Here is a 14,739-nt window from a genome sequence, read left to right as displayed (position 1 = left end):
AACAAGTCGTGGCTAAAGTTGTCTTAAATATATTTACATTTATATATGATATGCGAGGGAGACCCCAAAAAACCCTGGAATTATCTCATGGAGGGCAGGCCCTTGTAATATAGGCTTCCCCTGGTTGATGGATGTTCTAGGAACCCACCTATATCAGTGTAGCAGCTGGTGGTATTGTGAGAGGCTGCATTCGGCTTCAGTGAATTTTTTTTTGGAAGACTTTGAACAAATTTGCCCATTTCATGATGGGTGATTTATGAGCACATCTGCCCCACACCAGGGCTGTGTTCAGCAATTTTTGACCAAAAAGAGCTTGACTCCCGTGTGCCCCACCCTCCCTATTCACCCAGTCTTGCCCATAGCGACTTTTTTTGTTTGCTTATTTCCCGGGATGAAAAAAGTCATCAAAGGGAAACATTTAGTGGATATGGAAGAGATGAAACAAAAAACGGCAGAAGCACTAAGAGGCATCAAAATCAACATGTTCAAAAACCGTTTTGAGCAGTGGGAAAAAAATCTTAATAGTGTATTATATCAAATGGAGAATACTTTACTTAGAAGGTGACTGAAGTTTAAACATGTAAGAATAAATACACAATTTTTTATAAATAAATTCCATTGTGGAGGTCTCCTTCGTATATGGAAGAATGATTGGTTTCAAAGTAGAAAAAAGCATCAGCTCACTCAAGGAAGCTAACAGTTTGTTATGTGAAAGGTGAAAGGTTTTCTTTTCCTTTGTTTTCTCTCAGAAATATTAAGATAGGGAAAATAAGCAGGAGGGCTTTAACAGGAATGCTGAATATCTTAAAATCTGTGGGGCAGGATTTTCTTTGTAATATACTTTTCAAAATATAGTAGTGATTTGGGGGGGGGTGACCAAACTTTTTATTGGGTTTCATTTGGATTTTGATGTTTATTCTAGGCGGTGCTACCAAATTGTAGATGTCTTATCTGATTAGGTAGCAATAAACTGTGATATGCCGGAGTTTTGTGAGTGTTTGGCATTATATCACAGGAGCAATAGGAAGTAATTTTGTGAACTTCTGTTCACTGGGTTAACTTAGATAAACATGGTACATTGAACCAAAATGAAATACTTCAATTCATCTTTGTCCCCAGCTGTTACTTAATAATTTGTAACCGCCTGAACCAGTGTTCTTTCTTCCAGGCCCCCCTCCCCTTTCTTCCTATTCCAGGAAGCGGAGGGAAGGGGAACCCATGTAAGCTAGCATAGTATCACGAATTCAGTATTTTGCAATACAGTTGAATTGTGTTAGGTGTCACTTCTGTTGTGATCATGATAAAATAGCAAAGTAGTGGCTACCATTCCCAGCTTGTAATATTCCTTTTCAGTATGTTTTATATACTTTGATGCCCCATCAAGCATATCATAACTTTATTTTCTGGAAATTAGCTTTGTTTGGTCTTTAATCATGATATAGAATCTATATTAATAGATAATTGGGAAGCAGGTATGTGCTGTACTTAAATAGCATTGTGAATTCTAGGAATGATGAAAACTCTGAGCAGTGAGTTCTTGAAAACCTTTCATGAGGCTCTTCTCTGATTACTCAGTACTACTGACAGACAATAAAGGTTTTTCAGTAAAATTGTGCATTACTAGCCATCCACATCTCCCAAGGCAAAGTTCAAAATTCCTATGAAATAGCTTCAGAGAATGCTTCTTTAAAAGAAAAAAAGGAGTGAACTAACTCCCTGAAAAAAGTCAGCCCCCAATATTTTGGAGCACAGTTTGAGAAATACCATCTTTTCTGGCTTAGAGTATGTTCTCTTGTTTTGTTGAGGTGCTTTGTTGGGGTTGGGTGCATCTGTCAGTGCTGAGAGGCCTGTGGAGGGAGGCCTTTTTAACGCCTCTGCCTGTATGTATTGACGCCCTCCTGGCCTTGGCGCCTCTTCACTTTACTAGCCATGGAAGCAGTTCTGACCACGTTTCCATAAGAATGTATCGCTTTCTATGAGACGTGATATGTTTGCTTTAATTCGTAACAGTTCTATAGAGAGGTTTTATGTGGCACCTAAGAAAAATTGACCCAGCTTGAAAGATGAAGGCTCTTGGAATAGATGCTGTCAGATTTATTTTGTGTCATAATTGAACCTAAGATTTTATATCCTTTTTTTTTGGGGGGGGGGTAGCAAGGAACATTTTAGCTCCAAGAGATTCTTATCTAATTCATATCTTAATTCTACCACTGTCTAGCTACGGGGCTTCAAAAGTCTGAGCAGTATCACTTCATTTGTAAAACCAATGATTTTTATTATATACACACACGGTACCTTACTGGAGTTGCTAATCATTTCTGTAATGGTTCAGTGAAGAAGGCAGCCAGAAGATGTTCTCTGGAAGCTTTTACATTTTTAAAAAAACAGTGAACTTATTTACTCTATACTTTTTTCCCCTCTAAAAGTATCATGGGAGGGGTCTTTCAGAGACTGTTCTATTTTATTCCTCTGACTTTGTAAATAAAGAGTAGCTCTTATGCTAATAAATGATAACTCCTTTTTGGAATTAGTATTTCTGTACGTTTAATGTAGCAGAAAGAAGCAGAAAGTGCCTTATTTTCTAAACTGTTTTGATAGGCAGGGCACTATAGATTATGAGTGACAGGTTGGAAATAGACCTTTCATGTTAGGCTTCCTGTTAACACGCCGAACTTCTGTGTTTTTCCTATTCTAACCCCATATTGCCATTTGATTGCTTATTGATCAAGTTCACCCCTGCACAGACAACAGTTAGTGTGATTCTTTAGACTTTGGGATTTATCCAAGCACTTTTTTTCCTAAGCAAAATTAAGTTCTCTTCCATGTCTTCATTTTGGGATGGTGTACTGTGTTTAGGTGAAGAGTCTTTTTGAGCTGGAATTAGAAGTTACAGACTGAAAGGAATGCTGGAATTATTTGAAAGCAGGATTCTGGCCTCTATCGGAGGAAAGTTGTTCAAATTTTAATTGATTCATTGATATCTCATCTTATTCCTGGAAGGGATTTAAGGTGACAGGTATGGACAAGGCTTTCTGCACACCCAGCCTTTGTGAAAGAGTTGCTAAGATTCACTTTCTCACCTTCCAGTCACTCCGCCGCCACCACTGTGAGCTCGGGCTCTGCTCGCCTCACAGCGCCTCACGGCAGGGCCTCCAGGGAGCTCCCTTGCGCACACAGTTCTGGATTTGACCTTACTGTCAGGTCTAAGAATGACTGCACCTTCCTTTTATGTGCATCTTTTTCTGATTGTAACAGTGGTATATGATCATTGTGAAAATTTCAGGAAAAGACACCTGTAATCTCAATCCATAATCCTTTTTCCTCATCAAAATGTTTCTAAGACGTTTTCTTGTTCCTTTCCTCCTGGGTCAATTTACCAGCTAGGTATCACAATCTTGCAGGTGTGGGGGCTAAAAAAAAAAAAAAAATCCACCTTTTAAGTTTTTCTGGCTGAACGAAATTCAAATTAATAGAGGCAGATAAACAGGAGAAAAATAAAAAATTTTAATACTTGTGCACAGGGAATTCACATACACATGAAAATTCCAAAGACAGGCACCATTGGGGGTGTGCATGACATTTTGGACAAGGGAGGAAAGGCAGCAGTGGGGGCTGGTGTTAGATTTCGGAGGCCAGGCTGGTGATTTACAGGTAGTTGAGGAAGAGCCAAATATACGTGGCAGGAAACTCTTTGCTAGGCAGCTCAAAAACAATGGGACACAGAGGCTATCTAGCTAACAGGCCCCTTCCTAAAGCCCTCTTTTTTCCCATACTTAATTCAAATTAGGCTACTCAGGCTAAGGTGAACATCCTAAGATGTCCTTCCTGAAACACGGTGTTCTCTCTGAATCTCTCAGGCAGGAAGGGGAGGGGAGAAGGGCAGAGATTCTTTCTGAATCTTGTTTCTTGATACACAGCTTAAAATCATCCCCAAAAAGGGGAATAGAGAAGCTTCTGTGTGGCCAAACTTTGGTTCCCTTCACTGGCAACATCTCTTAAAACTGAGCTTACCTCTTGCTTCCCCCGCTCCAAGTCGGCTCAGGTAACTTTGCTACCATCTCACTAACAGGGACCACTCTCCATCCGGGTGCTGACGCGAAGAGATGCAGACCCATCCTTGACTCCTCTCCTTCAGTCTCCACTTACGATTAGTGGCTAAAATTCTGCCTGTTCTTTCTTACTAAACCATTTACTAGTTGCCTTTCCACTCATGGCACCTTAGCTTGGACTCTAATTATTTCTCACCTACCTCAGTTTTCCAAAAGCACCATATGCTTTTGAACCTCTTAGAACTTCATTTATGTCCCTTCAGTGCTTAGTTTAGAAAATCAGGGCCTCTCTGACCTCCTTCTATACCTCCAAGACTGAGCTTGGTGCTGGTGGTCCCTTCTCCTGCTTTCCTGTACTCCTTCCTTCTCCGTAGCCCCTCATGTAGCCCACCCTAAGTCTCCCAGCACCCATGCTATCCTTGGAACACATACCACGTTCTGTTGTAATTGCCTATTTACTTTTCTGTTTCCTCAAAAGCAGAGGTTAGGTCTTATTCATAACTGTACCAGCACTAATCAGCCCAGAGGGTTTAGTAAATTTTTGATAGTAAATGGCTAGAAGGAAATGGGTGGCAGTTAATATTTAAAAAATTTTTGAAGCTGGAGTGAAGCTGATTGGCTGGCTGGAGTGGGCCCCACCACCTGGCATCGCAGGGAAGGTGAAGCTTTCCTGTAGGTAACAGCAGGGCAGCAGAGATAAGATGGCTGTTTAAACTAGGGTAGTTGTGCTAGGGATGAAGAAGGGGGAACATATTAGTGACCTGATATGGAGATTAGGGAGGAGGACTCGAAGTGACTCAACTTTCTGGCTTGGTTGACTAGTACTTGATGTTATCATTAACTAGTTGTGTTGATTTTCAAGATTCTTTTTGACATCGAGGTAAATATGTCTACTAGGCAGGCAATAGGATATGAAGTTTGGCAGAGCACACCACTGGAGGGTCATCAGTTTGCGGTTGTTAAAAACTACAAGAGATCACTTAGGTATATGACTTAAGAGTAATAATAGTCTAGAAGAACAAAGAACTGTGAGGAATACTGATTAAGAGTAGGGGAAGAAGAGGAGAGAGCTGGGAGAAAGTTGTGTCAAAGAAACTGAAGAGTGGAAGTTGAAGGAGAAATTTGGTGATTTAAAAAAAAAGCCATAAAATGTTTTCTGCTTTAAAGAGAGTAACAAGAAAATGAGTATGTCTTTACCCACCTATCAAAAGAAATGCTTCAGTATGGACTGTCTGCTTGGCTTTTTGTTGGGCAGTTCCACCGTACCCAGTGGAGGCAGCCCAGCACCCCAGCCCAAATCTGGAACCCCCTAGCACTCTTACATAAGATCCAACACAAGACCTTTAACGTTTCATCCAAATTAAATCTAATGTTAAAAACAGATCCCTGGGCCCAGTCCCAGAAATTCTGATTCAGTGGGCCCAGGAATCTTAAATTTTACAAGGACATTTCTGAGTGTCTCAGAAACAGTCATGTATAGGTAAGTGTTATAACCCTACATTTATTTAATTGCAAAAGAGCAGGACTTTATGGTGAGCGTTAAAAATACAATTGTGATAAAGAGATTGGCAACCATGGAAACCCGGCTGGTGCTTTCTGCAGTGCCTGTTTGAGGGAGTTGGGCGGGGGTGGGGAAGGTGCCACCATCTGGTAAATTTCTGTTAGAGATGGAAAGTTTTTATTTTATGGAGTTTTGCAGCAGATGCTCCTGGTGCTCTGCTCATATCGGTGGGGTCCACCACGGATCACAGCCAAAACCCAGTTTCTTACGTCTTGCCAGTACATTTCTATTTTCTGCCTGGGGGCCTTCAAGGCTTGCAAAGGAAGGAAAGTGGTTAATATTATGGGCAACCTTCAGCCAACTTGGAACTGAAGCCTTGTTCGAGGGACCCACAGAATTGTCCCCCACCCTCCAGCAGGCACCCTGATTGCATCAAATGATCTTACTAGCTCTTCTCCTTCCCTGTTGTACCTCTCCTTCCCTCCCTTCTATTCCCTGGGATCATTTCCTGTTTAATCCTGCTAAAATCTTATCTATTATTAATGTGCCATTTGAGCTGACTTTACAGGTTAATAAATGCAAACAAAAGCCTTCTGTAATCACTTTAGTTTCTTCTTAATGCCCCTGTCTATCAGTTTAGCACCAAAAATAATGTGTGTGTGGGGGGGAGACGAACAGAACATATTGTGCAATGCAGAATGGTACACACATTGCTGAAGTTTAAATTTATCCACAGACATTCTGTAATGAGATCATTATGTGGAAATGTATTGGACTTTTTCAGCAAACTCCATTTTCATTTTTCTTAGATGTTGAAGGGATATGAAAAAACCAGAAAATTGTTGACACATAGATAGTTCTAGTTGTGCCTCTCGTTCATTTATCATTTTATCTATTTTATTTATATATCTTCATTTTGTTCTTGAAGAATTCTGACTGGTTCTTTTGTAAGACCAAATTATAGAATGTATAACAGAAAATTAAATGTTACAGTGCAGAAAAGGGGGAGATCTTTACTGATGTAGGATATAAATTGCCAAAGATCTATTTCAGGGATATCTTTTAAAAGGAATTTTGCATGGCTTAAATGCAAGATTTCTCTTTTCTTAGCTAGAAGATACTGGTATCCACATTTCTTCTTTTAGCTGAGACTGGGCTCTAGGAATTAAAACTTGGAATGAAAGGTAAACTTGTTCTGGATGATCGCTTTCAATCTTGATGATTAAAACTGATAACTGAAAGCAGTTACCATAGAGGCTGCCACATGGCAGACACTTAGTAAAGTTTATGGAGTGAGTGAGAGAGGAATATGCTGAATTGCCTAATACGCATGAATAAAGGCAGTCTGTCAGAATAAGTCAAATTCCATGTTCTGAGACCACTTTTGCCTCACTGCCACCAACCTTGAGACTGAAGACTTTTATTTTGGTCTGTAGGTTTATTTTGTAGGTGACCAGCCCATCCCTACAATACACTTTTCTCAGGGTGCTTTGTGTAGCAGTGGGCTGTTTTGACATAAAAACTGATGAGATGATTAGGTACATAAGCTAGTATTCTAATCCCTCAGTTAATATTTCCATGCAGACTCAGAGAGGAAGTGATGTGTTCAAGGTAAAATCACCCTGTGTAGTTAATTAGTGATATGGCAAGGACTAGAACTCAGATCTCTGGGTAATCTTTTTTTTGTCTAGTTTTTAAAAGGGCTCCCATTGCCGCCCCAAGTCAGGGAACAGAAAAAAGGAGGCACTGTTCTTCTGAGCTAGTTCCAGATGGGTTTTAGAATTAATAAGGATTAGGTTTCAGATTTGATTTATAATATTTGCCGAAAAATTGGCAGTTAAGAGCTTATATAAATAGACTCTTTAGAAAATCAAGACTAATAGATGGGCAAAGTACATGAGCAAACAAGTGAAAAATTATAAACATCTAAATATTCAACAGTATGGGAATAGCTTAGAAAACAATATAGCAATTTTGATAGACTCTTGCAACCAATAAAATGCTAGTTGCAATGACTTAGAAGTAGTATTAATCAACTAGGAATTCTGGATGAGTTCCTTTTCTATTTTCCTTTCTTCTGTACTATGCCTTTTACTTACTGGGATATATTCAGTAAGTTCAAATTTCCTTATTTTAAGCAGTAATTTTAGGTATAGAACATTGACTAAATACCAGTTTTCTCTCTCAGTCTGTTCACTGAGTCTGAAGTTCACCGTGGCCTATACACCGTGGACAATGGTTAGTTTGCTTTTGTTGTTCTTGATCTGTTCATTAAAAACAAGCTGAAATGAAAGTTGGTAAAAATTTAGTGAACTGATAGAAAATGTTTCTGTACTTGCTAGAATCATTCGAGTGTAAGTTAAAAAAAAAAAAAAGCTTTCCTAAGAACAAAATTAGTATCGTAATCAAATGTGTATTTCTTTCCTGTAGAGCCTCTGTTATGCACCTAAAACCATACTGGAATCTGCAGAAGAAAGCACAACCTCTGGAAATTAGCAAGGAAACTCTGAAAACTCCCATGAGCCACCAAGAGCCTATAAGTGATGAAAAATGCAAAGCTATCTCCATGAAATCAAGTGTCTTTCCTTCCACCCCTCCTGGTAAAGCATCATCTCGAAAGCCTTTTGGAATTCTTTCTCCAAATGTTCTGTGCAGTATGAGTGGGAAGAGTCCTGTAGAGAGCAGCTTGAATGTTAAAACCAATAAGAATGCCCCACCTGCAACAATCCACCAGGGCGAAGAAGGGGAAGGGCCACTTGATATCTGGGCCGTGGTGAAACCAGGAAATACCAAGGAGAAAATCGCATTCTTTGCAGCCCACCAGTGTAGCAATAGGGTAGGATCTATGAAAATAAAAAGCTCCTGGGATATTGATGGGAGAGCTACTAAAAGAAGGAAAAAATCAGGAGATCTCAAAGGAGCCAAGACACAGTTAGAAAGGATGAGGGAAGTCAACAGCAGGTGCTTCGAGCCTGAGCCTTTTGCATGTGGCATTGAACACTGTTCTGTGCATTACGTGAGTGACATTGGGGACAGTGTCTGTGCTGGGAGGCCTCTGTCAGTCGTACAGATGGTTGCCTTCCTAGAGCAAAGAGCCAGCGCTGCTCTGCTAGCTGGTTGTGCGAAAAGCTGCACTAACTCACCTGCCGTGGTGAGGATTTCTGAGCAATCCAGAGGTGTGCCACCAGCCTCTGAGCCCTTGTCTACCCCAGGACCTTGTGAAGAACCCACGGAAAGGGGAAATCCTGAGGTTGGTGAACCCCAGAGTGAGCCCGTCCGTGTCCTCGACATGGTGGCCAGGCTGGAGTCTGAGTGCCTGAAGCGGCAGAGCCAGCGAGAGCCTGGGAGCCTCTCGAGGAATAACAGCTTCCGTCGAAATGTAGGCCGGGTGTTGCTTGCAAATGGCACTCAGGCTGATGAAGACAAAACAAACAAAGGCGCTTTGGAGACACCTGGCTCCCAGGTGAATCCTGTGGGGTCTGTATCTGCGGACTGTGGCCCGTCAAGAGCTGAGCATTGTTCTCCGAAGGGGAAGCAGGCCTGGGATGGGGCTCCCCGGGGCTGTCCGTCATTGCCCGCAGGCATGCGCTTCCGCGTCGGCAGTGCAGCATTAGAGCCAGATCAGCAAACTGCTGTGAAAAACAGCAATAGATATGATGTAGAAATGACAGAGGAAACTGAGTCGCCTTGTCCTCCTCGAACCTGTCCCCAAGCCACTGAGTTGCCCACAGATGCTGTTGACTGTATGAGTAGAGAGCTTGTGCCACAAAGTCCTGAGCAGAGAAAAGAATCTGTGTGTATTAGTGTCACTGTGTCCAAGGTGGAGAAAGACCAGCTTTCTGGTTTCAAGTCCTGTGAAGACCCACTCCCAGGGAGGTTGTTTTTTTTGCCACGAGGCCAGCACCAGTTGGACTGTTCCCAGTTGAATGAAAGCACAGCAAAAGAACCTTCGGAGGCCAGCCAGCCTGCAGACGCTGCTGAGGGTGGCAGTGCGCCTGAGGGAAGGAGTGTTACGGCTGATGCCCTGGGGCCACCGCCAGCCTGTCCTGTGGAAAGCACAGTACCGGTACTAGAGGCATCCAGTTGGAAGAAGCAGGTGTCTCATGACTTTCTGGAGACCAGGTTTAAAATCCAGCAGCTTTTGGAGCCTCAGCAGTACATGGCTTTCCTGCCCCACCACATTATGGTGAAAATCTTCAGGTTACTTCCCACCAAGAGTTTAGTGGCTCTTAAGTGTACCTGCTGCTATTTCAAGTTTATCATTGAATACTACAACATCAGGCCAGCAGATTCCCGTTGGGTTCGAGACCCACGCTACAGAGAAGATCCTTGTAAGCAGTGCAAGAAGAAGTACGTGAAAGGGGATGTGTCTCTGTGCCGGTGGCACCCCAAGCCCTATTGCCAGGCATTGCCCTATGGGCCGGGATACTGGATGTGCTGCCACCGCTCTCAGAAGGGCTTCCCCGGCTGTAAGCTGGGGCTTCATGACAATCACTGGGTCCCCGCTTGCCACAGCTTCAATCGGGCAATCCATAAGAAAGCAAAAGGGGCTGACACTGAAGAGGAATACTAGAGTCTATGTGAGAGGCGACAAAAGGACTGATTTTTAAAACTATAAAACACCGCCTGGACATAGCGTTCGAGTGTTGCCTCTCCGGGTCATCACCCTAAGAGAATCTGTACGTAACCCTGCAGGACTGCCACTGCGCAGGCACTTTGTAACTTACACGCTGTACAGGAAAACTGGTCTCACTGTTTTACAGTGGCACCTCACATGTGATCCAGGGTGGAAGCCCACAGTTTGTTCACTTGGCTGTGAATAATTATGCCTGTTTTCCCAAATCAGATCCATCCTTAGAGGATGTAGACTTGCCACCATCAAGGACATTCAGAAAAGTCTGCTGCAGACTGTGCAGGCAGTCCCCCAAAAGGGGTTCCAGAAATGTTTTGAGCACTGGCACCATATTTGAAATAAGTGAGTAGTGTCCTATGAAACGAATAGCAGCAGTCATGGATGAAAAGAATGCTCACGAAGGAAAAGTCAGGCACCTTACCTTAGACCTCGTATGCTTGATCCTGTGAGACTGATGTTGGTGGTTGGAGATGGATTTCATGCCCTGTGGTGTTTACAGTGTACATAATGGTTGTGTTTTCATAGGGCTGTGAAAGTGCACATTAACCTGAGCGCCTTTACCTTAGCTGAGTGCTTTTGGCCCCTCTGTAAATTACACTATTAAAAATCCAGTTGTATATAGTGGACAGCTGACTGAACAACGTAATCACCACAATGCAGCTAGGATAGTGTTGCGGCTATAAATTGTGTGTGTGTGTGTGTGTGTGTGTGTGTGTGTGTGTGTGTGTGGTCTCAAATTTGTATATCCTGTATAAAATATGAATGTTTCCCAAATAAACTATGAATGTTTCCTGTATAATATATGAATGTTTCTGAGAAGAAACTCTAAATAGTGAAGAGGTTAACCTGTTGAAAAGATACCAAATAATGGTTTAACTGGACAACCTTAAAATTAGCATAGAGAACAATCCTTCATTATATTTTAGTGATTCAACAAGAATGAGAGATTATATAGTCAGATTATAACATTCTTGTCTACTTTATTCTGTCTGGTTAAAAATTTTTTTTTTAATTTCAATAAAACCATGCATCTTAAATGGGAGCTGAGTTGCAGATTTTTTCCCTCCCTTTGAAGTAATGAAGGATATTGTAAATTGAGGGTAAGAATTAAAAACTATTTTTGAATTGTTATGGGGAAGGGGAGAAAATTTTTTTCTGCTACTGAAGAGACCATCTTAACAAGTTGCATTTGTGAAACCCTTTAACACTTTGGAGTTTGTCATCTGCCCAGCATCCACTGTGTTTCCTGTTGGTGAGGCATTATCTAGAAGATTCTTACGGCTTTTCTGGGCATAATTAGTTCATTGTTAAGAAGTCATTAAGGATATATACAGGCCTGTGGTCATGTACTGCTTGGTGGGGCTGGGAGGTATGGGGCCCCAGAAAGACGTGAAGGATCTAAAACAGGTGACTTGAAGTTAAGTACCCACCAAAAAACTCCGTAACCTGTGCAAGCCCTGGGCTGTGGAAAAGCTATGGTAAATGGCAGGGGGGAGGGGCTGGTAGGAAAGGGACGAGTAAGGGCTGTGCTGTGATGATCCCAAAGGAGAAAGATGTGAAGGCTGAGTAGGCTTTGGCCAGGTCTGAGTGGGGCAGCCCTGGAGCCAGGTGGAGCAGGCCACCTGTGGCTGAGGCAGTGTGTGGTCACAGAGCAGCTTCCAAATTGGAATCCACTTGCGTTTGCCCTTGTCCGCAGGCAGCATCTGCTCCTCCCTGGAAAGAGGGCCTGAAAACTGAAAAGTGTTTCTTGATGCTGAACAGTTCCACCCTTGCCGGACACATGGTAATGGTACCTCTGGTACGCTGGAGCCCACAGGCTCGTGGACTGTCTGTGACACAGGACCGAGGAGGGGCTGAGAGCAGCCTGCTTTGGCCATTGGCCGCTCCGGAGGCCCTTGTGGCATCCTGTCCTTTCCCCGTGAGAAGCTAGTGCTGCTGTCTGCACCCCAGGAAGGAGCTGTTGCACTGGTATCGCAGCCTGACTTTAGCTACCAGCAGTGAGAACTAGAAGAGTCTTACACATCCCAGGCCCAGGATACTTGAGGGATAGGTCAGGGTCAAGAGTACAAAGCTAAACAAAACACAACCCTTCTTGGTTTGAAGAAGTGCCATTTTGTGTTTGCCTGGGGGCAGGTTATTTGACAAGCTCTAAAGACTCAGGAAACCAGGTCTGACCCAACTGAACCTGTGCTGAGCCAGCCCCTCAGCACAGATGAGGGGATTTGGGGCTGAAAAGCTCAGTGAGGTGTCAATGGCCAGTCGTTTACCAGGGTTACAGCTTTGCAAACGTGCCCGTTTTTATGTTGTATTTTCCCACTGAACTTCAGTAAAGTTATCAGTGTTTTTCCTCCTGACTCACCCTAGCTGAGGTGTGTTGGGAATGCTTTTCTTTCTTAAATTAAAAAATTTAATTACAGTCAATATACAATGTTGCATTAGTTTCAGGTGTGAAATTGATTATACATTTATGTAACTTACTTATATAACTATGAATGGTGGAAATGCTTTTCAACCTGAGAGTTCCCTGGGCTGAAGTTCCCAGTGCTTGTCCTCCCCTGCGGTTTCCTCTGAACTGGCATTATCAGTGTACCTTCCTCTAATAGGTTTGTTATGGTTCCTAATTTAGGATTAAAGGAGATAGGACAGAATACGGCTTGGTGTGTGATAAGTGCCCAGTAAATGTTAGTGATCATTATTATTGGCTCTTGGTTCTGTATTTGCTCAGGGTGGACACGCAAGATAAACAACATGGTTGGTTTTCCCAGCTCAGCCGTTCGGGGCTGGTTTTAAGTGGGACAAAAAGCTGTGACTGTGAGAGGCTGGATTTACGAGGAGCAGAGGACACGGTAAGAATGGCCTAACCCCATCTTGGCATGCAGTTCTCCGTTTTGAACAGTGTGGCAGGACCCAGTTCCCAGTGTTCTGCGTGTGAGTGAGACAGGATTTTAGCAGGTGGCATCAGAGTAGCCTTCCCTGGTCTTCATTCTCCCCTCAGGAGAAAGACGCTGTGCTACAGAGCCCCCTAGTGCCAAGCCGGGGAAACCAGCCCACTTTCATTTCCTGCAGCCATCCCACAGTAGCCGCCATCCTGCGTTGCTGTAGATCTTGGACTTGCGAAGAGGAAACAATGTGGGCATCAGTATCTGATTCTTCCCCCTCTCTCCTTGCCCCATTAAGGGAACTTCCTCTTGGCTTTTGCTCAGAGGCTCTGATTCATCTGGCCTAGTTTTTATCTCCCATCCCTCACTTCACCATTTGAAAGAAAAACCAGAAGCAGAGAAACCTGTAAGAATCAGAGGACATCTTCCCCCTTCTCTGGGACAGTTTGGCTGTGTCCCTTTCCCAGTGGATAAACTATGCAAGGAAGAGATGAATTGGAAGTAGACAAAGGGCAAAGATTTTTAGAGACTTCCCGACCTTGTCAAGATAACTCTGGCTTTAAAATAGCCATGTCAAGGAGTCGTTCATAATTGACCACATACCCTGCCTTAGCACGTTGATCGTTCTGCTCAGGAGGTATCTTCTTTGGGATCCCCACCTCATCCTGCTCACCTCCTTTGGCTGGCTTCACCCTGCAGTCTCTCACTTCCTCCTCCTTTCTATTTCTGGCTCAGAGGGCAGCGTGGCCATGCCATCCCCAGTCCCTCACGGACAGTACGCGCTCCATAAAACATTTACATTCCCTTCTAGTGTACATTCTTACTGCTCTGGGCTATACCTAATATTCCATCTAGTCTGAGAAACCTAAAGCAGAGTGAAGGGATCTAGGAAGATCTTTTCCTCTGGCCACAGCTGGTCCTAGGCGAGCACTCCTGGTTAGGGGTGCTCCACAGAGGCCTGGGGGCTTTGCTGGGTTCTGTAGTTGCCAGTGGCTCCCCTGGCGGCAGGCTGCGTTGGGCTTCCTGACTGCAGAGGGCGAGGGTTACGCATGCTCCTAACAGTTCCTTTCCTGGGCACTGTCCCATTACCCCTTCTAACGTGGACTTGTCAGCACCTCCTTTGGACTGGCCTCGGACAGTTTTTAGTATATGGGCGTTCCCAGGTGCTTTCCATGGTTTTAATTGCCTTCATTTCTTCTTCATTCAGCAGGCTGGCTATACGTTCTCTCCTTCATCCCACATTCTGCCACAAAAACGGACAAAGTAAAGCCGGTCTGGACCAAAACTGTTCTTGGCGTATACCGCAGACGGCACCAGCAATGAGCTGGTGTTATCCAGAGTGTAATGTCTGTCGGGGACCGTGCTCCTTTAAGTGCATTCTCTGCTGTGCTCAGCGCCAGACACGCAGGGGCTCAGATAGTTTCTATCCATTTTCCTTTGGGTTTAAAAAAGATAGTGTTGTAATCTCTGAGTTGGGGAAAGTACCTGTGTGGGAAATGAGCAAACCCTTCTACTGACATGCACACCTTTCCTAAGTTTGTGGCCATAGCTGGTGTTTGCACAACCTCATGGGAAGAGTAAACACCACTGTGGTTATGCACCCTTGACTTGCAGTGAAAACCAGTTAGGCAGCACCCCAATTCCGGATAATTTGTTTGACCTTGGTGTTATTTTAGA

At 43.5% G+C, this 14,739-nt stretch overlaps 1 protein-coding gene across 5 annotated transcripts in view; it reads left to right on the top strand.

Annotated features, from left to right (window-relative positions):
• The window catches only part of FBXO34 (F-box protein 34), a 74,840-nt gene extending 63,529 nt beyond the window's left edge, over nucleotides 1–11,311 (top strand). For all 5 annotated transcript variants that reach the window (XM_054567536.1, XM_054567535.1, XM_054567534.1 and 2 more), the window contains one exon: nucleotides 7,981–11,311. In XM_054567536.1, the coding sequence (XP_054423511.1) occupies nucleotides 7,991–10,123 (2,133 nt within the window). In that variant the 5' untranslated portion in view covers nucleotides 7,981–7,990 and the 3' untranslated portion in view covers nucleotides 10,124–11,311. The remainder of the gene's footprint in view (nucleotides 1–7,980) is intronic.
• Nucleotides 11,312–14,739: the final 3,428 nt, after the last annotated feature.

This window comes from Pteronotus mesoamericanus, unplaced genomic scaffold (assembly GCF_021234165.1).
Source record: "Pteronotus mesoamericanus isolate MK-2021 breed Mesoamerican mustached bat unplaced genomic scaffold, CSHL_Meso_final contig_182, whole genome shotgun sequence".
Classification (NCBI taxonomy): domain Eukaryota; kingdom Metazoa; phylum Chordata; class Mammalia; order Chiroptera; family Mormoopidae; genus Pteronotus; species Pteronotus mesoamericanus.
The sequence above is the reverse complement of the archived record's forward strand: the minus strand, read 5'-3'. Positions and strand labels throughout refer to the sequence as shown.